This window comes from Diabrotica virgifera, chromosome 4 (assembly GCF_917563875.1).
Source record: "Diabrotica virgifera virgifera chromosome 4, PGI_DIABVI_V3a".
Lineage (NCBI taxonomy): Eukaryota > Metazoa > Arthropoda > Insecta > Coleoptera > Chrysomelidae > Diabrotica > Diabrotica virgifera.
Genome location: NC_065446.1, coordinates 232351079 through 232378128, shown reverse-complemented (window position 1 = coordinate 232378128; position 27050 = coordinate 232351079). Strand labels below are relative to the sequence as shown.

At 34.7% G+C, this 27050-nt stretch overlaps 1 protein-coding gene across 41 annotated transcripts in view; it reads right to left on the bottom strand.

The window, feature by feature from the left end:
* The window catches only part of LOC114327522 (microtubule-actin cross-linking factor 1), an 865580-nt gene that overhangs the window by 92851 nt on the left and 745679 nt on the right, over positions 1 to 27050 (bottom strand). For all 41 annotated transcript variants that reach the window (XR_007697614.1, XM_050648743.1, XM_050648753.1 and 38 more), the window contains 3 exons: positions 15730 to 16299; positions 13444 to 13815; positions 997 to 7524 (listed from right to left, as the gene is read on the bottom strand). Coding sequence is in view for 40 of the 41 variants with exons in the window: in XM_050648743.1 (XP_050504700.1) it covers positions 997 to 7524; positions 13444 to 13815; positions 15730 to 16299 (7470 nt within the window). In the remaining variant the exon portion in view is untranslated. The remainder of the gene's footprint in view (positions 1 to 996; positions 7525 to 13443; positions 13816 to 15729; positions 16300 to 27050) is intronic.

The following is a 27050-nucleotide window of genomic DNA, read 5'->3' as shown; positions in this document are numbered from 1 at the left end:
TGAATTAATAGTAAAAGGGTTTTCAAGTAAGAAATTTATTCGGGTGAACAGGGACAAGTGTACTTTTGAGGTGTGTAAAACAAATAATTCCTAGCTGAGCGCTTTCGGCTTATAAAGCCATCTTCGGAGCTATGGTCAAAAGGTTCAAAATACCACTATGAAGAGAGATGGATCCCATGTACGATATACAAAAAATACTTCTATTACTTGTGCAGTTTTTTTAATGATGGAAAAAATATAGAAAAAAACCTTGTCTGTCTGTTGAAAAAAGGTGGTCAATTCTTGCTGTTCTTAGTCGGAAAAGTTGAAAAAACATATATATTACAAGCACAAAGGACTTTCACGAAAAACTACATTACATATAACAAAAATTTCATCATGGTAAGGTCAAGAGACCTTACCATCTGATGTGTGCAGTGTCAGTATGAAGAATGAGTTTTGTATATCGTACATGGGATCTATCTCTCTTCATAGTGGTATTTTGAACCTTTTGACCATAGCTCCGAAGATGGTTTTATAAGCCGAAAGCGCTCAGCTAGGAATTATTTGTTTTACACACTTCAAAAGTACACTTTTCCCTCTTCACCTGTTGTCATAAGTGTGTACAAAACTATTTCAGTCTTTACATTAGAAATTTATTCGATTTTTTATTAGCTTCAATTTTGATAATAGTAACTCTTTAGTAAAAAGTTATGGTTTTTGAGTTATTTATGAAAAGCCGCTTTAAAAGATGCATTTTTCACGAAAAATTAAATTCTTTGATCTTTAATATCTCAAAAAGTATTGATTTATTTTAAAACCACCCCCAGGGTAAAAGCGCAAGTTGGCACCATGTCACTTTTGTTCCTTAAGGTATCCTCTAGCGAGTCACCAATTTTCATGAAAATCTATGGAGGTTCAACGAAATCGGAGGTAATAGCTCATAACCACCTTCAGTTACTGCACTAAATAGGCTGTTCAGAAATATAAATTTACTTTAATAAAATATTGTATTACCTGTAGTGTTTCATGGAATTCCATAGCTTTTTCCATGGCATCAATGAGGTTTTCTTCACGTTTGGCATACAGAGCAGTGATATTATCCCAGGCATGATCCAAGTCTTCAATATGTTTCTTCACATCCGGTTTATCAGGCTCACCACACAATTTCATCAATTTCTCCCCAGAACTTCTCACTCTATCAACGTTGGGTTTGGTCTGATCGATCTCCTGTCTGATCTCTTGTAAAGCAACCTGTTGCTCTTGAATAGCCTTAGGCTCAACGGCTGGAGGTTCTTGGCATACCAGAGAATCTTCAAGGTCTTTGAGTGTTGCCATGATGGCATGTAATTCTTTCCAGAACTTCTGAGCTGCTTCCAAAGCATGGTCCAGCGATTTCCCTCTAGTTTGTGTCGCTTTTTGCACGTCATCCCACAAACTCTTCAGTCTCTCTAATTTGGCCTTGATCTCCCTAATGGCTGGATCAGCCCTATTTCCTGCCTTACTGATAACGTCGTCAGCAGCGCGTTTGACAGCTGCATAAGCTTCTTTTCGTTTATCTAAATCGGCAACTAAATTATCATTGTCCTCAATTTGATCTTTAATTTTAGGTACATGTGCAGATATTGGCTCTAAATGATTTACTTGATCTGCTGTGTTAGACAAAGCGCGGAGCATTCCTTCAAGTTTATCAGAAAATTTGGAGCTTTCCTGTAAAGCTTGTTCCAAGGCTTGTTGGCGTTCTCTGAGTTCTAGTTTAAGAGCGCCGTATCTAGCATTATCAGAGTCAAGCAATTCCTGTACTTTACTACCATCATCTTCGTTACACAAGTTAATAAGAGCTTCTCCGGTTTTGTTTAGTTTGTCTATGAGTGGTTTGTGTTCGTTTATGGATTGTAAGAACATTTCGTTACGATCTTGTTGTTGAGCTATTAGATCGGGTCTTAAAGCAGGCATTGTTAACATAGATACCTGTTCTTCCATATCGTTCAACCAAGATACAAGTACATTGTGCGTATCGTGGAAGTGCTCAGCTAGTGGTAGTGCTTGTTCCAAAATTCCCAATCTATCAGAACTTAATCCAGACACAACATCCATAACTTCTCTTAAATCTTCCATTTTCTCTCTAATAAGGCTAGTGTCTTCGCTTGGTGGACTTTCACGTAAAACTTTCTTAGCAGATGACAAGACGTCACGTACTCTACTCTTCTGGCTAGAAATATCGTCATTAAGCGCTTTATGTTCTTTAAGTTGAATTCTGATCAAATCGGGTTCTCCAGATGGTTTCTCGGCATCTCTCAGCTGTCCTTCTACTTCCCTGAACCATTCTAAGAGCTCATCTATATCACCGGTAACTTCCAAAGCTCTTTGTTTTCCAAGTTGGATTCTCTCTGCTCTTCTTTGAATTTGTTCGGCGATGGCATCAAATCTTCTATTGTCTCTCGTAACAAGTCCCTCGATCGTAGCAGCACCTTCTCCAGGACTAGCTTGGCATAATTGTGGGCCTAGTACATTAATAGTTTCTAGCACCGGTCTTAGTTCTTGTAGGTCTATTTCTAAACGTGCAATATCACCTTCATGTGGTTCAGCTGATTGTAAAATGTTCTCAGCACCTTGCATCCAATCAACTAAGCGGTTGTGATTAGTATGGAACTTCTGTACCAGCGGTAGTATTGTTTCAGCATGTTTCAAAAGATCTGCTGCCTTGGTTGTTAAATCATTGTATCTACGTTGCAAGGAGTCCAACTTATCTTTAAGTTCTAAGGCTTCATCAGAAGAAATGTGTCTCATTAATTCTACTCCCGCATCAACTGTACCGTCAATGTCATTTTGACGGCTGGCAATATTTTCAGAAAGATCTGTTAGAGCGTCCATTTGTTCCAAAAGTTTGTCGTTATGAACAGCAAGAACTTTATAACGAGATAACCGTTGTTCCATTTGATCCATCCAGGCAGCCAAATCTTGATAAGTGAGGACAAGATGTCTAAGACCTTGTCTTGAAGCTGTTAAAAGTTGTCCAATGTGCTCACTGGCTTCCACCAAGTTTCCGTACCGATCTGTGACCTCTTGTAATTTGTCAGCTAATCCAGAAGCTTCGTCTTCTCCAACAAGAGACATCAAATTCGAAGCGATTTCTGTAAGTTCTTTAAAATCAACTTTCTTGCCAAGAATATCGTTGTGGAGAACATCATGTTCACGGATTCTTTGCTCTATCTTTTCTTCGTCAGTAGGAACCAGTTCCATATCTTTGACTTTCTTTTCGGCACGATCTAACCAATCTTGTAGAGGTATAAGTTTGTCTTGGAATTCTTTCGCTACTCTCATAGCTTGTTCCAAATCCATGGTACGTTGTTGGGCTCCTTCCGTCAATGCATCGAAGCGAGCAATAAGATCTTTAAGTTGTTTTTCGATAGCTTTGCGTTCAGATGGCTCAGCTTCTTTGGCGATTTCGTTACCCATATTAAACAGTGATGTCATGGAGTTCTGTCGGTCAAGAAGCATCTTTTTAAGGAACTTCTGCTCTTGCAATTGTGCTTTAACGACTTTGTAGTCGGCGGATGGTGGTTTTTGGTTAGCTACCATCTCTTCAGTATCCGTTAACCATTTAGATAAACCGTCCAAAGCTTCTTGGAATTTACCAGATTGTAATAAACCAATGTCAAGTTTCCTTTCCCTGTCATTAATCTTTTCTTTAAGATCATTCCATAGAGCATTCATTCTTTCTAAATCTTTTTCGAGAATAGCAGTGTTGACACCAGATGAAGCAGATTGAATCAGACCTTGTCCTAACCTATTGACTTCTTCAATATTCTTACCCAAAGGTTCAATTGTATTAGCTCTGAATTTCTTGAAATCTTTCTGTTGAGCTCTAATACTATCGACTTCGGAACCTACTGGCTTAAGTTTACGCAATTCTCCTGAGGCATCTTGAATATCGTCTAAAACACTTGCGTGGGATATATAGAAACCTTCCAGTTTCTTTAGCGTGTTTTCTAGATCTTTTTCTCTGTTTTGAGCTCGGTCATCTAGTTTTCCTAATTGTTTCTTTAATGTATCCAACTGTTGTCTAGTAAGTACAGTATCAGGAGCAAATCCACTATCCACCAATCTTTCACCAGAATTAATGGCATGCTTAAGATTGTCACTTGCTTTATTAACCTTGGTGAGGAATTTGTTTACATCATCTATTTGGCCTCTAACAACCTTCACTTCTCTACCAGGAGGTTTCATATCGTCTAATTCTGTTTCTAAAGCAGATAAATCTTGAGTTATTTCTTTCACTTCATCGTTGAACTGTGTTACAGCTGTAGCAGCCGATTGCAAATCTGAACAGCGGTCATCTAATTTAGCACATAAATCATCAATTCGATCACCTATGCCATCGACTTCATCTTTAAGATGATCAGCATCAATGTGATGTTGTGATGCTTCATTGCACAAATCGTTAGCTTGTTGACGAACGCCTTGTAATGGTTTTTTCAGCTTTATGGTTTCTTCCCGGAGTGCCTTAATGCGGTCTAGGAGTTTAGGGTCTTTAGCAGCACCTCCCAAAGCATCATGTGAAGTTAATTTATCTTCACATCTTTCCAAACCATGTTGTAAATCTCGAACATTTTCACTGAAGTTTGCTAGTTTTCTGGCTTGATCTTCCAAAGCTTGTGTTTTAGCAATCAAGTCATTATTCAGCCTATCCCATCTATCCTTCAGATCACCCAATTCATTCTTAACATCGTCTTTGTCAATATCACAAGCTGCAAGGAATGTTTCACCGAGTGATCTGGTGTTTTCGTAATCTCCAGATTTCTTCCAAACTTCATTACGGAATGCTTGGAGTTCTTTTAGTTGTTTTTCAATATGTTTCTTTTGGAATGACGAAGGTCTTAATGTATCCAATTTATCTTCAGCTTGTCTTAACCACGGAAGGAATGTTTCCAAAGCTTTGTAATACTTGCGACAATGCTCTTTACAAGTTTGAAGTCTAGTGTGTCTATCTACTGTTTCTTTACGTAGTTTCTCCCAGTTTTGATTAATTTTATCAAGATCTCTTTGAAGAGTTCTGTTATCACTCTTACTGTTTTTAGCCAGGATATCTCGTCCTTTGTTCAACAGCATAATAACTTCGTGCTCTCTAGCTAATACATCCCTATATATTGGCTCATGGTGATTCAACTGTTGCTCTAAAACGTCTCTAATAGCAGATATAAGGAATCTTTCTGACAATGATCCTAATTCATCTGATAGCCATCCTAGTGTCTTCGCACATTGTTCTTCAAATTGTCTTCCATCTCGTAAAGATCCTTCAATTTCAGCTTTTTTGTGGTCCAATTTCTTCTGCAAAGCGTTATATTGACGACCTACAGAGGCCAACTTGGCTTGTATATCAGCTCGTGAAGCAGGATCGCTTAATACATCACATAAGTGAGCTCCGTTAGATTCAAGATCTGTTAGAAGTGGTCTTTGCCCTTCCAATTGTCTTTCAAGATTTTCTACCTTACGCAACTGATCTTCGGGGTCTTTTTCAAGTGGTACTTCATCCAAATTATCAGAGATACCTTGTAAAGCATCTCTAAGACGAGTTAATTGTGCATCGAATTCTCTGCTAGTGTCGGCAGCTGCTCCGAGTGAGTCGGCTCTTTCTTCAAGTTTGCTTAATAAATCCGCCCATTTTTGTTGAACTACAGCTAATTTGTTATTAACCTTCTGGTGTTCGGACGATTTTGGTTCAAGGTGATTTAGCACATTATCACCAACTTCAATAAGATGTTGTAGTTGTGGTTGTTGGGTTCTAAATTCCTCTCTTAGTACTTGCACTTGTTGAACTTGGGATTGAACCATTCTAGAATCACTAGATATTGGTCCCAATACAGTTAACATACGTTCTTTAGCCGACAACCAAGAAGCTAGGGAATCATGAGTATCGAGGAAGTCCTTCATGTCTTCCATGAATTTAATTTTGTTTTTCAAATGATCGTTTAGACTCTTCCAGTGGGAAACAACATCCTCTAACTCTCCATTAAGATTGTCCGCACCAATAGCATTAGGTTTTCTTCGCAGAAGATCTTTAACTTGGGTTTTGGTGGAGTCCAACAAGGACTGCTTTTCGTACATTTCTTCGAGAATTTGTTTCAGTTGTTTGTTGAGTTTATCTGCTTCGTCTTTACTGCTAGGAACGACATCTTTGGGCAATTGTCTTTGAATCTTGTCGAGGAAAGTAGTAAGTGTCTTGAGGTTTTCCAGTTGTTTCTTAACCTCTTCACGGACGGTGTCAATTTCGTTTTGTCTATCAGTTAGTTTGACTCCAAGCAATGAATACCTGTTATTGATTTCGGACAATTGTTGTTGTATAATAGACAGTTCTTCAAGATGGAAACCATCTTGGCTTGATCTTCTCGATGAAAAACCACTTGATCCACCAGGAGATAGTGGGGATAAACCTTTAGTAGGTGACGGTGAACGTCCGTCAATTGGAGTACGTTTTCCAGGACTGTAGCCTTTTCTTCTTGATGGTGATTCGGGTCTGTCACCTCTTACTAGACTGTCATAAGCGCTACCAACATCATTGATCTTATCAATGGTACTTCCAAAATCTCTGTAATCCTTGGAGATTGGTTTAAGCTCTTCGTTTTGTTTCTTAAGAGTATCTAAATGAACTGCAACAGCCTCTAATCTAGAAACTTTAGTTTCCATTTTGCTCAACCAATCATTAACTTTCTGTCGTAAAGCTTCATAATTACTTTGTTGTTCTGCACGTAACTTGGAAAGCCGTGCTTTTTCTTCAAGAAGATTGTCCAGTTGCTTCCATTGATTTTCTAAAGCCTTGACACGGTCTCTGACATTCGTGGTGTCAGTTACATCACGTTTGTTGAGGAGGTCTTTACCAATTTTAACTGTATCTTCGTACATAGTTCTGTTGTCTTCTCTATTGGCTACAAGTTTCTTCATTTGTTTGGAGTATTCTTCCATTGGTAGTCTGTTCATGTCTTTAGATTCTATAATTTCTATGACGCTGTTGTACCATTCATCGAATTTGGTTGCTTGATTGTTAAACACGGTTAAATCTTGGTTGATTCCTTCAAGGAATACTCCTCGCTGCTGTGTCTTATCAAATAATTTTTCGAATCTAACTTTAACATCGTTCAATTTGCCTTCAATTTTTTTAGCTACGCGAGCGTTGCTGGTTGACATTATCAGTTCGTTGGCAGACATGTAGACGTTGTCAATCGAGGAAATATGAGTGTCGATATCGGATTGGAAAATACGATGCTCTCTCAGTTGTTCTTCAAGCCTTTCTTTGATGAGAGACGCTGGTTTTTGAATATTTTTGAATTGGTTTTCGGCTTGGTTGAGCCAATCAATAATTCCATCGAGGGCATCTTGGACTCCTTGAGATTGGACAAGAGCTGTGTCCAATTCTTGACAACGATTAGCGATGGCACTGCATAATTGATTGTATTTATTTTCAAGGCTTTTAACTGGCTCCTCTAAACGTGCCATTTCTGATGGGGAGATTTGGCCTTCGAGGGATCTTAATAAAGCGCTGGTGGCCTAAAAATGAAAATATATAAATTAAGTATGTTATAAAGTACGCCTGATAAGTACTTAGCCTCTCCGCCCGAATTCACCACTATCGCAAAAGAAATCTACTATCGGGTAATATATTCTTATAAACGGCTTATATCAAAATGACAGCCAAATCGGACTAGTAATTTTGTTTTGACCGCATGTGGAAGCTGGAGTGTCTGGGGTTTTACAGTAATGAAAAAAAAATCAATATCGGTTGGTTATTCTATTCTTGTTTTTGAAAGGTACCTTTTAACCTCTATTAAACAGTGGTACAGGTTAACGCGTTTAGAAATAGCTCCGTGATGTTACTCAATTTTGGGCTATCACCAGCTAGACAAGGTGAAAACGGCGGGTTCGTTGGAAAAAATATTCCCATAAGATTTTTTTTGCGTAATCACATTCGGGAGACACCCCAGAATAAGGTCAAGAAGTCGCCCACGCGAGAAGTGGTCAAAAATTTTTTTAACAATTTTTTTAATCAAATTGCAAAAATCAATATTTTCGGCCCGGACAATTTTTTTTTTTTTTTAGATTTTTCGGACCATTCCGGACAGAAAGGCCTCCTGTAATTTTTCTCTAAAGTTGATCGTGTTCGAGTTATAAGCAATTTAAAATTTGAAAAACGCGAAAATGACCATTTTTAAGATTTTTAAGAATGAAAGTCAGAAAGTGACTAAATCAAATTTAAAGCCCCCCCCCCCCTACATGATCCTGAAGAAACTTGTGTCAATAATTTATTACTAAGCTGTTATTTTTAATTGTTAATAATGAGCGGTAAGATCGTATTGACGCGGCTGTAAATGTGAGTGCGAGTGAGATTCGCCATTGGACTGCCTGAATGACATCGCTTTCGCACTCATCATGGACAGCCGCCTAATACGTGCATGACGCTCATTATTTTTACTTAAAAATAACAGCTTAGTAATCAAATAATGACAAAAATTTCTTCAGGATCTTGTAGGGGGGGTTTTAAACTTTGATTTAGTCACTTTCCGACTTTCATAGTTATAACTTTTAACCGAGTTATTAAGCCTTAAAAATCGTAATGTTTCGTTTTTTTCAATTTTAAAATGCTTTACCTCGAAAACGATCAACTTTAGAGAAAAATTATAAGAACCCTTTTTTATCCAGAATGGTCCAAAAACCTAAAAAAAATTTGTCCGTGCCAAAAATATTAATTTTTGCAATTTGATTAAAAAAAAATTGTTAAAAAAAATTGGACCACTTTTGCGTGGGCGACTTCTTGAATCTTGTTCTGGAATGGTTCACGAATGGTGTCTAGTGGAAAAAAGGTGGCCGAAGTGCATGGAGAGTGCAAAATTAAGGAGCAGATAAATAATACTGTAAGTCATCCTTGCAATAACATAATATGCTTAACCTATAGAGTTAAAATCATAAAAACTGGAACTGATAATATGTACCGGGTGTCCCAATAAGAATGGCGCTCGCCCATATCTCAGCAACCGTTTATAGTACAGCTTTGGGAAAAAAAAATTTATAACAAAATTTGCCTCGAGAAAAGCCTGGAAATTATTTTCATAATTGTAAGTCCACAGCTAGAGGGCGTAATTAAATATCAAAAATTAAAAAATCGAAATTTTAAAAAATTTGCCTAATGAAAGGACACTGGAAATCCGATTATCGTATTCTTCATAAAATTCTGCGCATATTTTATTTCGCAAGTTTAAGTCTACCTGTGCAAATAAGAGGTGGGGGTGAGTGGGAACATTGTTATGAAAAAATCGCTGTAAGTCCGGTTCTGCTTAATCGATTTTTGCAAACTTGGTCTTGTTGAAAACAGCTCTTTTCGTCTATGTAATAGTTATAATTTAGAAACAGCCTATTACGTAATATGCCGGTTAGGAGGCGCTATTCATTTTCTTTTTAGAAATCTAGTTTTCTTTGGAAAATGTTAAATACAAGTATGTATTTTTTTCCTGTATTACAAAATTAGACCAAATTAGCAACAGAATACCGAAAACCTCATGTCTATACCTTTTTTCTATCTCGAGATATCTTAAGAAACGTGTAAATCTTAAACATAACTGTTGCTGTCATATAAGTGGAAATATATAGAAGCAAGTAGTGTGCTTTGGAAAAAAACAAAGAAACATTTTCCAGATGTCACCGTATATAATAAATCAAAACAAAATATGAAAAACTCTACTACTGGGGTGACGTCTTTGGGGATATTTCATTGCATATATTCTAGCCGCAACAGTTGCATTTCTTATGCATTCAAAGAATGTGGCTATCATGTCAAATGCTTCTTAGTTTGTAAGAATCATCTTGAATTTCACTCTGTATAAATTTTATATAAATTTTAATAGAAACAAACCGCAACAAACCATCAATGAAAAAATTTTTATGTTTTACTGATTTGACACATAATTTGACACATGATGACTTTTTGAAGTTAATACTTCTAATAGTTCTATTTTTTCCATAGCACATTACTTGTTTCCACTTTGACTTCCTTAACTTAGTTTACCGGTGACAATAACAATTATGTATTTATCTTAGTTGGGAATAGGATAATTGATATTAAAATATAATGAAATAAAAATTAAAAATTTGTGTAGAAAATCTGACGTTTTTATATTTTCTACGATTCATCGAGAGAAAAGCAAATGCGCGGAGGCAACAATTCATAAAAATTTACATATTAACGCTATTTTTTGGTATTATTTTAAGTATTAAAATTAGTGTAATATTTAAACAAAAATAAAATTAAACTGTTTAAAATACATTTATTTCGTTAAAATCATAATAGTAGAAGTATAACTTCTTACTCGCGTACAAAGTACACACAATCTTTTTTTGTTATATTTTATAGTGTTATTTGTCTTATTGTTGTTTTGATTCATTATATACGGTGACATCTGGACAATGTTCCTTTGTTTTTTTTTCATAGCACACTACGTGCTTCTATATATTTCCACTTATATGACAGCAACAGTTATTTTTAAAATTTACACGTTTCTTAAGATATCTCGAGATAGAAAAAAGGTATCGACATGCGGTTTTCGGTATTCTGTTGCTAATTTAGTCTAATTTTGTAATACAGGGAAAAACATACATACTTGTATTTACTATTTTCCAAAGAAAACTAGATTTTTAAAAAACAATAAATAGCGCCTTCTAGCCGGCATATTACGTAATAGGCTGTTTCCAAATTATAACTATTACATTGAAGAAAAAGAGCTGTTTTCAACAAGACCAAGTTTATAAAAATCGATTAAGCAGAACCGGACTTACAGCGATTTTTTCATAACAAGGTTCCCACTCACCCCCACCTCTTATTTGCACAGGCAGACTTAAACTTGTGAAATATAATATGCACAGAATTGTATGAAGAATACGATGATTGGATTTCCAGTGCCCATTCATTAGGCAAATTTTGTAAAATTTCGATTTTTTAATTTTTAATATTCAATTACGCCCTCTAGCGGTGGACTTACAATTACGAAAATAATTTCCAGGATTTTCTCGGGGCAACTTTTGTTATAAATTTTTTTTTCCCAAAGCTGTAGTATAAACGGTTCCTGAGATATGGCCGAGAGCCATTCTTATTGGGACACCCGGTACAGTCGGAAAAATGAAAGAATACCCATGAACGAACATATAAAACACGCTGTATTTTCCTGTCACCGTGTCACAAAGAAAATTGTCCAGTGCAAGTACATGTAACAATAATTATTACATGTACTTGCGCTGGCCAATTTTTTGTGTGACACGGTGACAGGAAAATACAGCGTGCTTTATATGTTCGTTCATGGGTATTCTTTCATTTTTCCTACTGTAGGTCTTTCAAAAGATAGAGGTGGGACCGAACGTTCCAAAATATTAGTAAATTTAAAAACTTTTAATAAAATATTTATGTAAATATTAAGATCAATAATAAGACTATAAGACGCACCAACTACATACATAGAGTAAGATCTCCTGAGAAAAGCTAGCCTCCGCAGGGTTGACCTGGGCGAAACTTTTAACGCTTAGCCTGATATAAAACACTGTGTACAATATCCTGAAAATATAACATACGACACAGAGATAAACATAGAGGAAAAGTACTATCAAATATAGGCAAAAGTAAATGTAATGCAATCCATGTAAGTTAACCGAATGAGTAGCAAAAGAAATCAACCAGAACACAATAACTCATCCGACGGGGAAGAAGTCTTCAAAAGAAGCAGATCTACGTTAAGAACACCTCCAAAGGATAGCTTAAAAAATAAAGAAATGGAAGAAATAAAGATAATGCTAATGGAAATGAATAAGGAGATTAAGACGGAAATAAAAGAGTTGAAAACAGAAATAAAGGAAGAAAATAAGGAGATCAGAAGAGATATAAATAAAGTAAAAGAAGAGATAAAAGAAAACAATGAAGAAATAAAAAACATAAAAATAAAAATAGAAAGGATGAATGAGGAATGAACTAAAGAGAAACAAGAACTGAAACGTGAACACGAACTAACCAAAACCGAAAACAAAAAGATAACAGAAGAATTAAATGATCTAAAACGGTCATTGGAAAAATTAAATAAAGAAAAAAGAAAATAATTATTAGTGGATTAATAATAGACACCGAAGACCCAAAAACATTAAAAGAGGAAATGACTAATATGTTGGGAAACTACCTAGGAGTCAAAATAAATATTAAAAGATCACAAAAAATAGGTCCACAAAATTACGAGAAGAGTCCACGAAGCAAGGAACATTGCAAAAAGAAAAACAGGCAGACCAAGAAAAAAATGGATACAGCAATAGTAGAGGCGAGAAAAGTTAAAGGAAAATCACTCGAGGAATTAAAAATAATGGCGGAAAACAGAAAATAATGGAAGAGATGGGTGAATATAAATTAAAATAGCGATTCCAAATCCGACACCCTGATAGGGTACAAGGAAGGGGAGAAAGAAAGAAAGAAATTGAATGCTCTATAAGGTGACTCTTCTCCTTCGATGACGACTTTCAAAAATTACTTAAACGGGTTTCAACGTGGTCGCAAGTCAGTTTTTGATAAGTCACGCTCAAGTGCCCAAAACACGGCTACCACGCAGGATAACGTGAAAAAAATCCACGATCTAGTATTTGCAGATCGCCGACTGAAGGTGCCGAGGTAGATGAGACAGTAGTCATCTCAAAAATCGCGTGGGTCATATTCTGCATGAAACTATGGGCATGAGAAAGCTGTCGGTGCGATGGGTGCCACGTTTGCTCACTCAGGACAACAAACGCAGCCATGAGACCACTTCAGAAAAGTGTCTGCGGCTGTTTGAGGGCAATCCGAAGGAGTTCCTACGTTGTTTCATAACTGTTGACGAAACATGTATCCACTGGTACACATCGGAGTCCAAGAAATAATCGATACAATGAACATCACCTCGCGAACGTGTTCCGAAGAAGGCGAAGACTGTGATGCGAAGGTGATGGCCACCGTTTTCTGGGATTCATAAGATGTAATCAGTATTACCTTCGTGTAAAAGATAAAAACGGTCACAGGGCTTTACTATACCGCGTTATTGAGCCGATTTGACGCCGAATTGCTGAAAAAAACAGCCCCAATTAGGCCCTGTATGAGTTCTTTTTGTTTCCAAACTTGAAAAAGTCACTCTACTCGCCGGGAAGAAATTTAAGTGGAATGAGGAGTTCATCGCTGCCACGGAAGCCTACATTGCGAAACTTGAGAAACCACATTTTTTAGAGGGGTTAAAGAAGATAGATAATCGCTAGGTCAAGTATATCGAGCTAAAAGGAGACTATATTCACAAATCAATCACCACTTTAACAAAATTTTCATTCCTCTTGTGTAGGCTAAGTACTAATCGGACCACACTGGTATGTTAAAAATAATTATACTTAGTTGATTGCTACCTAAACCATGCTTTATATTTTTCTTACCTGTTTAGCATTATCAATTAGCCTGCCGTTAACGACGAATTCATTGTTAAGTTGTTTAGCTTTGTGAAGTTGTTCTTCAACAGTTTTGGGATCACCACCAATTTGTTCGTTAAGTAGCTTGTTAGCTCTAGGTTCAGCTTCTCTTAGCCATTCTTTGGCTTTGTCTAGTGCATCGGAGTACTCTCTTTGACGGCCACCTACTCCAGAAAGTCTATCGGAGAGATTATTAGCACGGTGCAGAAGGTCACGATACTGCTGGGTAACCAAAGAAACTTCGTTGCGTATTGGTGATTCTTGAGATGAATACGGCTCAATGTGTGGCAGCCGTGAAGGAAGAGAAGTACGTAGATCGTTGAGAAGATGAAGATATTCCTAAAATAAACATTAATTAATATACATGAACAAAAAGTAACAGTATTAGTCCATTTAAATGTTACATTTTTTAGGCCTCAGCGTTTCAGAAGGGCGCAAATTTTATGTTAGGGGGGTAGATATAAGCTTAAGTTTAAGTTTGTAGGAGCGCCACTCTTGTCCCCGGCCAACAACCATCTAGGAAAAGAGGGTGGAAAGGGTTTTCGCGCTGTATCTCATAAACTAGGAACCCTACAGAAAATTGTATAAATATGTTTTATAAAATTTTCTGTAGGGCTGCTAGATTACGAGGTATAGTTGGAAAACCCTTTACACCACTTTTTCGAAGATGGCGGCCGGGGGATAAGGGTGGCGAGTCCACAAAATTGAACTTAACCGATTTTAGCCCAGCGTTGCCATATGGCAACGCGAATCGGATGTCTATAAAAATATTCCTAGTGGATAAAATGTGTCTTTTGTAACACAGGTGATGCTGTAGGTCGCTTCAGTAAGATTGTCTTAACACGTGTTTTCTACTCTTGTTGTTTTTTGTGAATTTACACGTTGGCAAGAGACGTTTGTAAACAGCGAATTTTTGTGGTTACGTTCAAAATGGACATTCAATTTAAGTAAGTAATATTATTTGGTAACGTTATAATTTTTTCGCGTAATTTCATAATAAATATCAAGTAAACAGATGAAACTTTAATAATAATGTTGTAAAATACATAAAATTATTATTTGAGGTCCATTTATAGTGACTGTGATATCGGTGTTGCCATATTATGGTAACGCTAGGTCAATACGCTACTATTTAATTATTACTATAATTTATTTTTTCAGACGGGGTTGCATATGAAGATGATTTAGATGTGGATCAGATACACGTAGAACTTCCTGAGCCTAATATTTAAACAGACGAACAGTCGGGAGGCGAAGAAGATAATTTCGATATAAATCTATTACCAGGGAGGCAAGTCTCTGCAAATACTGAAGTTGTATTAGACAATAACCAAAGAATAGATGGTGATATTGGCATCGACAACATTGGGGTTAACAAAGAGGATGACGTATTGAGTCAAAAAAAAACTTTTCTATGGATATTTGTATAATAGTGGAACTGATCAGTATAACAGTAGAATGGGTGGAACTGACCTAATGGACGGAGGTGTCAGTCGATATAGGATTGCAATACGTTTGAAGAAATGGTGGTGGGTGATATTTACGGGTGATGTGGTTGGTTGATGTATACATTTTAAAAGCTTGGATTATTCATCGATCACATGTGGGTACAGAAAATGTCACAGCTGGACTTGGGACGTCAAATTGCAAATATATATCTATCTCGATAGATTATCAAGAATCATCAATACATCAAGAAATAGCTTGAACAGAATTAATGATGATTTGAGGTATGATGGAAGAGATCATCTTTTGGTACCCATTTCAGAGAAAAAAAAGAGACGAGCAGGTTAATGATGTTCGTTAATTGTTCGTACAATGTGCAAAAAATGTAATGTCCGGTTATGTTTGGAATGTAATATTATGTTCCATCAAAAATGAGTAACAAATCTCAATAAATGTTTTTAACATGCATGTGTCAGTAATTTTCTGAAATAGTCTGTGCGATCTCATAAAGAACTAGCGTTGCCATATGGCAACGTGCATTTTTGAAAAAACTACAAAACTTTTTTTGAAAATAATAAATATTTTAGTTTAATTTAATTCATTGTGGATTAAGTTTAGCAAAAAATTGACAATTTTCGAAAAAAAAAAATTAATTCGGGCTTTAATGGGTTAAGCTTATATTTACACATCATTACCTTCATCACATCAAAAAACAAAGTTGCGTCCTCCAAAAATTCAACTCTAAATATAACTTTTCAATGAACTATAATACACTTCAAAATAATTAGTAAAATTATATTCACTTACTTTGCCTTCATCAACAAACTTCTGTGCAGACATGGTAATAAACCTCAAGTCAGCTTGGTGAGCGATGACATCACTAACAAATTCTTTTGTACTATCTGCACTAGAGTCCAAACGGTGCAAATCACTCAAAGACCTTTCTTTATCTTCCAAAGTTCTTCTCGCCTTACTCAACCAATCGGAAAATACAGTAAGTTCTCCTTTCAGTTTGGCTAATTCGTCTCTAGCGCTCAAGAGTTTACGCAAAAGTTTGTCTGAGCGTTCGACAGCTTTGTCGTATCTAGTCTTTAGATTCCTTCCGCTCTTTTCTAGGCCCATAACCTCACTTTTTGACAGAATATCGCCAGCTGTAACGACGAGTTGTCGTACTTGATCGAGACAGTGAGAAACTTGGCCAGAATGTTGGTCCAAGTCGTCTTTGATCTGTTTCAAGGTATTAATTTGGTTCCTTAATTCCTCTTCCACTTCATGAATCACATCTTGTGAGGCTAAGCGATCTTCGATGTCTCCTATCCAACGAAGTAACTTCGATAGAGATTCGTCGCATAGTTTGTATTTTTCTTCAATAGCTTGCTGCAAATTTGAAGATTTTATTAGAATTGATGTTATTAAGGGAAATCTTGGCGAAATGGGAAAAGAAAAAAGGGAAAATTTTATTTATTTTGGTAAAGATTTGTTGGGTATGGTTTTCTATGACTTATAAGTAATAAAAATTGATTCTATTTTTAAACCAAAAAATTAATAGTATTAAAATTGGATGATCCATAAAATTTTTATTTTTTTTTAATTGAATTTAACTTTTATGCGACCCTGTATATCATAAGGATTTGTAGAGTTGCTATAAACCACAAACGTTTTGCGTTTTAACATCTCGAACGAAAATACGCACTATTGAGTGTTTATTTGTACAGTACAAGTCTTGATTTTTATTCGCATTGGGAACTCTAGCTCAGACCATTAAATGTACTTGTAAGCATTTGACAGATTCCTTCTAAAAGTTCACCAATTGCTCGCTAGATAAGAATCATGAGAGCGGTGTGGGGTCTGGGTCTGAGACCCAAGGTTGTTTGAATTAGATCGGGGAGAAGATTATTTTTTCCCAAATTAGACCTTAAGGGCATCACATCGGTCTGCTAAGGAAGCAGTACAGCGATGTGGGAGCATTTTTTGAGATCAAAAGGATCTTTGGCAGTAGTGAGGTTTGGTGATAGTATCCAGTCAATCAAATAATACGAGGTAGGAAGTTATTAGTAAGTCGAAACTGTCCGTGCCAGAACCGTGATTGGAAAAAACGTAAAGCCGTCGGTCCCGACTACGTAAGTGGTCATTGAGTCATGTTAGAAGACTGAAAAAACTAGACCTAAGCCAGAAGGTTACATGAAATTTACTTTTTAATAGGAACCTTAAAAATATTGACACTGCTATGGTTAAAGACATAAATAACAAAACAAATATAGAATCAATTTGGTGCCACCGAGTTGTGATTTACAAGAAGATAATGATGATAGTTGATGATATCTACTAAATGCAGACATGTACAGATTGATAAAAAAATTTAATTTTGGGTCTCAAATAATATGAGAAATTAAAATGTGTATATAAGTTTCTTAGTGTACAAAACTTTTTATTTTAGAAATAGCAATGTAGCATCTTTATATAATTTGTCTTGGAATATGTTTCCAGTTCGATTAATATAGTATATTACATTATATAAAGCAAGTTATATAAACATACTATTAATTTTTTGGCTTAGATAAATTATCAATATCAGAGACAGTTGAATATATGAAATTTGATATATATGCTTGCAATTTTTGTACGATTATTTTTTGATAATTAAAATGTATTGACCCATTTTTAAATTGTATAAATAAAGTTGTAAGAAAATATTTGTTGATAGTAACAAATTTTGTATTTTTTGTTTGTAAAAAATCCCTTTTTCTTATTTTATAAAAGGCCAATATTAGCTTGTTTTCAAAGATATCTCTATCAAACTAGAAGTCTAAAAAATAAAAAGAAAGATTTTTTTTTAAATCAGAGCGTCAAAAAGAGGTAACTCAGTTCTTACTTCTCCGGTCCCAAAATTTGTTTGTTTTTTTTAATTTCAAGCGCCTAAAAACATCTTCACAGTGATACACAATGAGTTGCATAACTATTAGTGAATTATCATCAATGAAGCATAATATATAGACCCAGCCAATGGTGAATATAGTGTCACAAACATGATTCCCTTTATTATTGTTTACTCTGTTTACTGTTTTGATGGGAAGTTTTAGGAAACGTTTACGATTTTGTACGAAGTTGACACAATCAAAAGATCGTTTTGTTTATACAGTGTGGGCCAAAGAAAACAATCCACCACGATATTTTGCAGTATTTATTAGAATTTAAGGAAATGAAGAAACAGGTCGATTTTTGATCTAAGGGGGACACATTTTTACGGTACATACATCTGTCATTTGTCGACCCCCGCCCTTCCACATCCCCAGCCCCTTATTTTTAATAGGGAATAGGGGGTCGTGTGCTAGCTCATTTAAAAGGTTATTCAATTCTCTATTCAGTAATTTTAACATTGACTTAATTATTTATACAGGGGGTCCAAGAAAAAATATTTTGAATTAAATTAATTGACACAAAAAGAAGAATGTATGTAATTTATTTAACTCGAAATACATTCTACTACTGACAGAAAACAAAAAAAAATGTTTATTTGATAAATAAACATTGTTGCTTAAATTCAATGTTCAACCTACCAAGAGGCAGATGGGTGGTAGCTTGAACATTGAAATTAAGCAAAAAGCGATGTTTATTTATCAAAAACCATTTTTTCTGTTTTGTGACAGCAGTAGAATGTATTTTGAATTAAATAAATTACATACATTCTTCTTTTTGTGTCAATTAATTTAATTAAAAAAAATTTTCTTGGACACCCTGTATAAATAATTATGTTAACTTTTAACTACCCGCGCATCAAGTTATAACATAACTACACGCGTGGCGTACTTTGTACGCCACAAGAAAATACACTTAAAAACAGCGGATTTGTTTATTTTTTTTTGAAAAAATACACTTAGTTGTTTGTTATAAACCTTATTCGGCATCAGTGAATACTTGGGAGTTCCTTTTCAGTAAGCCAATTGGGATTTATAACTGGAATCATGGAATAACTGGATTCCATGATAAATAAAATTACTGATAAAAAAATTTTTTAAATGTGATTTTTTACAGGAGAAAAAGTATTGTTTACAAAGAAAAATATATTTTTTGCCATAATGACTAAAAAACAATTAAAATATGTACTTATATTACGACTTATAGTAATATAATCCTGGGGTATATTGTCCACCACCGGAAACAACAAATAATAAAATGTAAATTACGATCTTTCCAGAACGCCGATTATAACGAAACTAAAACCAAATTGTAAAGCACATTCCAGTGATAGGTTAGAAAAATAAGCAAGGTCAAAACTTAAATTTTTAAATATATTTCCAGTAGAATTCTTATATCTGGCGTACAAAGTACGCCAGCGCGTGTAGTTAAAGGTTAATGTTTATATAACTGAATAGAGAATTGAATAGCCTTTCAAATGAGCTAGCACACGACCCCTATTCCCTATTTAAAAATAAGGGGTGGTGGAAGTGGAAGGGAGGGGTTGACAAATGACAGATGCATGTACCGTAAAAATGTATCCCCCTTAGATCAAAAATCGACCTGTTTCGTAATTTCCTTAAAATCTAATAAATACTGCCAAATATCGAGGTGGACTGTTTTCTTTGGCACACACTGTATATACGTCATTGGTCGTTAATATATACTAGGACGATAATATAATTATACCGTCTAGAGTACGCCTATGTATTAGACAAAACGTGTTTTTATACCGTCTCTGACAGTATAAAAGACGGAACGGAAATCCATTAGAGCATTCTCTGTGTGCTAAACGGAGAATAACCAACCAGGTATAATGGGTGAGTTAAACGTATCCCGACCGAATTCCGAAACCTTCCAAACCCCGTCGTCTTGGTGAGCTGAGCGAATTCGACGAACCTCGCCCATCCTAAGCTACGCGTGCTGAGCGAAACGATACTGACATTTTCTTAACGTCTGGTGAGTTAAGCGAGATATTTCCTCTCCTTATAAATGTGATTCCTAATCCACTCGATCGTCGTTTATTATTCATATCAAATATCGTCACACCAACCCGAGATTTACGATGGTCCGATATGTAGATCGTAATTATTTGATGACGAAATTAACAAGTAATTAACGCTAATTACTTTTCTTTTGAATGTTTGGTTTCAAAATAAATGTCTTATAAAAACGAATCCTTCTTTGACTGAATTTGTTACCCGAGGTTATCACAATACCTTTTTTACTTAAACATTTATGTTTGGTGTCTGGTATTTTTAAACTTTAACTTCTAGAAAATTTAAAGAAATCAAAAATATGTAAAAATACTATTTCAATTTACATGCCAATTTAAAAATGGGTCAAAATAAACCAAAAATCAAACTTATCCGTCATCAAATCCTGATTTTTGGTTATAAGCAAAATGGGGAACATTGATATTGCAGCAATGAGCAGGTCCCTAAACCTAACACATGCATTCACAGCCACACACAAAAAACATGTTATTAGTTAAATAACAAAAATAAAATGACGGATGTTACCTATGATGAAAAACCTGCGAAAAAAATTTAAAATATTTTTGTGAAACAAAAAACATTTAAAATTATATAAACAATAATTAGATTAATAATTCATGGTTATTTTAAAACAGAAGTTCCTGTGAAGGTGTAACTTAAGTGACCATTAACCAATAACCAAGAACAAATATTTAAAACAAATATTAATCTGTTGATCCAAACTATTATATAGTTATTTGAGGAGTTAACACTTACTGAGTTAAAAAATTAATAAATAAATTAACTTTGTTGATATGTTAAAAAAGTTATTTAAGTTAAGTGCATCAGTACATTAAATAAACCATAACAAATGGTAAATAACTGTCTACCTTTACTAATACAAAATTAAATATTGATGTAACAGTACATGAGTATGATGTTGATTTTTAGCACTAACGTATTTTTGAAATCTCAACTTAGTTGATATAAACTGTGTACAAGGTATTTAGTCTCCCACATGTAGTGACGAATATGTAAATACAAAAATGAATCTAAGACACTTAGTCCAGAGAAATAAGATTTTTCTCGTGACAGATTCCCCTCCAGGCCGAAACCAATTTTTTTGAGTAGAATGGACATCTATATTAATAACCTTTATGTTTCCTGCAGCCGATTTTGATGATATACATAGTTATAAACAAATGAAGATCAAAAAACGGTAAATTTTCGCTTTTTTCGTCTATAACCAAAAAATTAAGCAATTTAAACAAATTTGAAAGTAAGAAACTCATAAAGTCTAAAAAATTTCAATATGGAGTTCGCTGAATATGTCTATCCTTATTGGTTGTTTAGAAAATTGCAAAATAAATCATAAATTTTGAGTTTTTATAAATATTCATAACTTATGTTAAAATTAACTTAGAACCTTCTTATTACACGAATTGCTGAGACTTCTAGTGCTTAAATTATATTTTAAATTTCAAAGCAATTGGTCAAATAGTTTAAAAGTTATTTAATTTGTTTATCCCAAATTCATTTTTTTTGCAACACTATAAGTCAGAAAATTATGAGGTTACATTAAGACTTCTGACAGTTTATGGAAGAACATTTATGCTATTGACTTAAATAAAAAAAATTACAAAAAGTAATTTTAAACAGTGTAAAATTATTTTGCAAAGACACGTCGATTTTTTGCTTACTTATAAACAATTAGAATAACTTTTTAACCGTTACCCGTAGAAAAATTATTTTTTCACATTTGAAAAGACTGAATTTTTATACACATTTAGAAAGAAAAACAAGTGTCCTAGGACAATTAGGGACGAAGTTAGCCCCCCTTTTTTTAATTCACATGTTTTTGCAAAATAATTTTGCAGTATTTAGAATTATTTTTTGTCATTTTTTTTTAATTAAGTTAATAGTATAAATGTTCTTCTTTCATAAACTATCCAAAGTATTAGCGTAACTTTATCATTTTCTGACTTATAGAGTTGCAAAAAAAATTAATTTGGGATAAACAAATTAAATACCTTTTAAACTATTTGACCAATTGCTTTGAAATTTAGGGTATGATTTAAACACCAGAAGTCTCACCATTCCGTGTAATAAGAACGTTCTAAGTTAATTTTTACATAAGTTATGAATATTTATAAAAACTCAAAATTTTATTATTTATTTTGCAATTTTCTAAGCAACCAATAAGGATAGACATATTTAGGGAACGCCATATTAAAGGTTTTTATACGATTTATGAGTTTCTTACTCTCAAATTTGTTTAAAATACTTAACTTTTTGGTTATAGACGAAAAAACCGAAAATTTAGCGTTTTTTGATCTTCATTTGTTTATAACTATGTATATGCTATTGACTTAAATAAAAAAAAATTACAAAAAGTAATTTTAAACAGTGTAAAATAATTTTGCAAAGACACGTCGATTTTTTGCTTACTTATAAACAATTAGAATAACTTTTTAACCGTTACCCGTAGAAAAATTATTTTTTCACATTTGAAAAGACTGAATTTTTATACACATTTAGAAAGAAAAACAAGTGTCCTAGGACAATTAGGGACGAAGTTAGCCCCCCTTTTTTTAATTCACATGTTTTTGCAAAATAATTTTGCAGTATTTAGAATTATTTTTTGTCATTTTTTTTTAATTAAGTTAATAGTATAAATGTTCTTCTTTCATAAACTATCCAAAGTATTAGCGTAACTTTATCATTTTCTGACTTATAGAGTTGCAAAAAAAATTAATTTGGGATAAACAAATTAAATACCTTTTAAACTATTTGACCAATTGCTTTGAAATTTAGGGTATGATTTAAACACCAGAAGTCTCACCATTCCGTGTAATAAGAACGTTCTAAGTTAATTTTTACATAAGTTATGAATATTTATAAAAACTCAAAATTTTATTATTTATTTTGCAATTTTCTAAGCAACCAATAAGGATAGACATATTTAGGGAACGCCATATTAAAGGTTTTTATACGATTTATGAGTTTCTTACTCTCAAATTTGTTTAAAATACTTAACTTTTTGGTTATAGACGAAAAAAGCGAAAATTTAGCGTTTTTTGATCTTCATTTGTTTATAACTACGTATATCATCAAAATCGGCTGCAGGAAACAGATAAGTAGGTTATTAATATAGATGTCCATACTACGCAAAAAATTTGATTTCGGCCTGGAGGGGGTTGTGTAACCAACAAGTTATTTTTTTCCTTATTTCTCTGAACTAACTGAAAACATTTATTTTCTAAACTTCCACAAAATTTATTACAATTTATTATCACTACAGCTGTTTCAGCAGAGTGCCTTTCTCAAGTGGTGTTACTATGCGTCTACACTGTATAGTCATAGTCTTTAACTCGATAAGTTGAGGAGAGGAGAGCCGTTTTTCTCAAGTTGGTCACTCGGAACAACTTCAGGAAAGATACGACACCTTAAGATGCCCATAAAAACGTGAATGAAATGACAGGTAGATACAGAAAAAGTAAAAGCATAAAGTAAAACGCAGCACAACAAGACATATGATAGCTGGCTAAAATCAACATTCGAAACATCAAAAAATTCATAAATTATGAATTTATTATTCATTAAATTAAATATCATTATCGATTTGAATGACAGATGACAGATGGACAAAGCGGATACTGGAATAGAGACGAAGAGATGATGATTGCCGAAGCAGAGGTCGTCCACCGACACGTTGGACTGATGATCTAAAACATCATAGGAATTGTATGTAAGAGACACAAGATCGAAACAAGTGGAAAATTATGAGGGAGATCTATGTCCAGAAGCGGACAAGCGAAGATTGAATTATCGATTTCTCACTAGAATCATCTAGATATACACGAATTTACAAGAAGTGTGTTTCAGATAAGTGACACTCAATTCGGATTTCGAAACCGATTGGGAACGCGAGACGCTCTTTTTGCCTTAAATGTGTTTTAAAGACAACAATGCAGAAATATGAATGAATGTGTATATGCATGTTTTATGGAACATTATGGAACATAGTTGTCGATGATCTGATTCATGGGCTAAGCGCCCAAGGAATCTGGGTCCAGGGTTTCGCAGATGATATCGTGATAGTAACTAGGGGAAAATTTCCCAGCACTGTTGCGTATCAGATGCGATATGCCCTTCACTACATAGAGAACTGGTGTCTGAAAGAGAACCTCTCCGTGAACCCTTCTAAAACTAAACTGGTAGCCTTTACAAATAAGAGGAAGCTTACTGGACTGAGTGAGCTGAAATTATTTGGAGAGGTACTGGAAAGAACCAATGAGGTTAAGTATCTAGGGGTAACCCTGGATTCGAAACTCAATTGGAATAATACTCATATTACCAATATAACCAATAGGGCTAAGCGACTCTTCTGGAACTGCAGACGAGTTGTAGGTAAAACCTTGGGATTGAAACCAAAGGTGATATGTTGGTTGTACACATCAGTGATACGACCGACAGTTACTTATGGGTCAGTACTCTGGTGGAGAAAGACGGCTTTGCAATCTTGTGTGACCACTCTCACCACCCTACAAAGACAAGCGCTTCTAAATATAACAGGAGCCTTGAATAGTACAGGAACGGCTTCATTGGAGGCTATCACAGGTCTCCCTCCGCTGGAATTGTATATTTCGGCGGTAGCCTTTATGACCATCCTGAGGCTCAAAGCAAACAATACTTGGAGGCCAAATTATGTATTGAATAGCCACACAAACATTACTGGGACTATACTTGAGGAATACATCTTTATGATGAACTTAGATATGATGACACCAGAACTAATCTTCACTGAGAAGATTAACACAATTATACCATCTAGAGAACAAAAAGTCCCAAACATTAATGGAGACTTAATATGGTTCACTGATGGATCTAAAACTGCCCATGGTACTGGATCAGGAGTCTTTGGGCAAACATGTAACTATAATAAATCTTACAGCCTAGGTCAACATACAACGGTGTTCCAGGCTGAAGTTTTTGCTTTGGTGGCCTGCATTGATGAAATAATTGATGAGGACCCTAAAGCTAAGAGAATCAACATTTACACAGATAGCCAATCGGCTATTCTGGCTGTAAAGAACCCTCTCACCAAATCAAAACTGGTGAGAAACTGCAAAGATCTCCTCAATAACCTGGCAAAAGACAACAAAGTGTCTTTAATATGGGTGCCGGGTCATGAAGGGGTGCATGGGAACGAACGAGCAGATATGTTAGCGAAACAAGGCTCGAGAAAAACTTTTGAAGGCCCAGAACCTTTCTGTGGCATCACTAAAGATGCTATGAAAAACGAGGTTCAGAAATGGCTGATAAAGAATCATCAAAATAAATGGAGAACCACTCAAGGGCAAATCCAGACTAAAAAAATAATCAAGAATATTGATAAAAAACTCTCGAACAGTTTGATGAACCTCAATAAACGAGAGATCAAAACGGTCACTGAAATGGTGACTGGACATTGTCGTTTCAGAAATCACCTATACAAACTAGGTAAGGTGAATGAACCATGGTGCAGAAAGTGCGAAATGGAAGAAGAAACTGCCATACACATACTATGCTATTGCAGTGTGCTAGGTGATGTAAGGCAGAACTTCACTGGTCAAATGAGGTTTGAACCAGAAGAGATCTTAAAACTACCAATAAGAAAACTGTTGGCCTTCGTTGAGGCCACAGGACTTATTAAAGTTTAAGGAGAAGAACAGGGTTTGGTACAAAGGTCTTATGACCAAGTGCCAGAGACTAACGAGTCTCGCCTGAGTTAAGAAGAAGAAGAAGAAGAAGAAGAAGAAGAAGAGAAGATGCATGTTTTATTGATTATCGAAAAGCATTTGACTGCGTTAACCATCAAAAGATTATCGAAATTCTGGGAACAACTGGAATTGATGAACAAGATTTGAAACGGCAATAATTGAAAGAGAGCACACCATATCTGAATACATACGAATCCGACAAGGAGTGCGATAGGGTCTTATCAACGCTATCATTTAATCCGTCCAAAAGTAGAATCAAGACTAACGGGACCAGCATAGACAACATCAGGTACGCTGATGATAGGGTCCTAATAACAAACTTTTTCTCTGACTTGCTGTATGGCTGTGAAAGTAGGACAATGGACTCTGAAACAGAAAAAAGACTAGATGCCTTTGAGAATTAGATATAAAGACGGATGCTGAGTATTCCATGGGTGCTGAGTATTCCAACGATGAGGTACTTCGGCGCATCAGTAAACAAAAAGAATTACTAAGCAGGTACAGAGTAAAAGATCAGTAGAAAGACCGCTCATCCGCAGAAATCTTTCGTGCAACAGTTTCCAACGTACAATTACCATTTGGATAAGGCTGTATTTTGAATATGAATAATTTGAAACTGGCCATTAAAAGAATGATTATCGTCTAGAAGGTTAAGTGCGAACGTAGAATTTTGTTTTTTTTTATTATTGAAAGCTCTTTGTGTTCTGATATACATTTGTTGAAGGTTCTACCAGTTTGACCGACGTAAGTTTTTGGACAGTCATATAAGTTTGTATACACCACTGTGTAAGTAACTACTTATCCTTTAAAATATAACAAATTAAATTGGCAAACACATACGAATATTTTTTTCTTTATTCCTGTATTAAAACTTCACAGGTGAACGTGATATTTAAAAATAAAGAAAAATGTATTTTTTTTGTAACGTAATATGTATTTAGTGAACGTGTTTGTTGAAATTTCAAAAATACCAAGTAAGTAATAACGAACACAAAAAAGCCAATCCAGTTATACGATGTGCAAAATGGCGCAGTCAATATGCCGTTTAAATGCGCTATGCTGTATGAAGGAGGGGGGCCACCACACAAAAATGAAAAGCTCCTGTCGACTCGAAGCTGTAAAAAAATTACGATATTGTCAGTGGATTTTATTAGTAAAAAAATTAAAAAACCTCACAGAAAAAAATTAAAAACTTTTTTTTAGTTTAATTAATACTGTTAGAGAATTAAATCTTTGTTTATTTTGTGAAATTAAAATAAAATACAAATTAAAGAAAGTGTAAAGATGTTGTTTAGAGTTAACTCAAAATTCTTTCACAAATTTAACACAATGAATCGTATTACCATGAGTAGCGAGAATGGAAATAAACAGAAGGTAAATAAAGATAACATAGAGATTAAGAAGAGCACCAAAGAAAATTTTGAAGATTGAAATG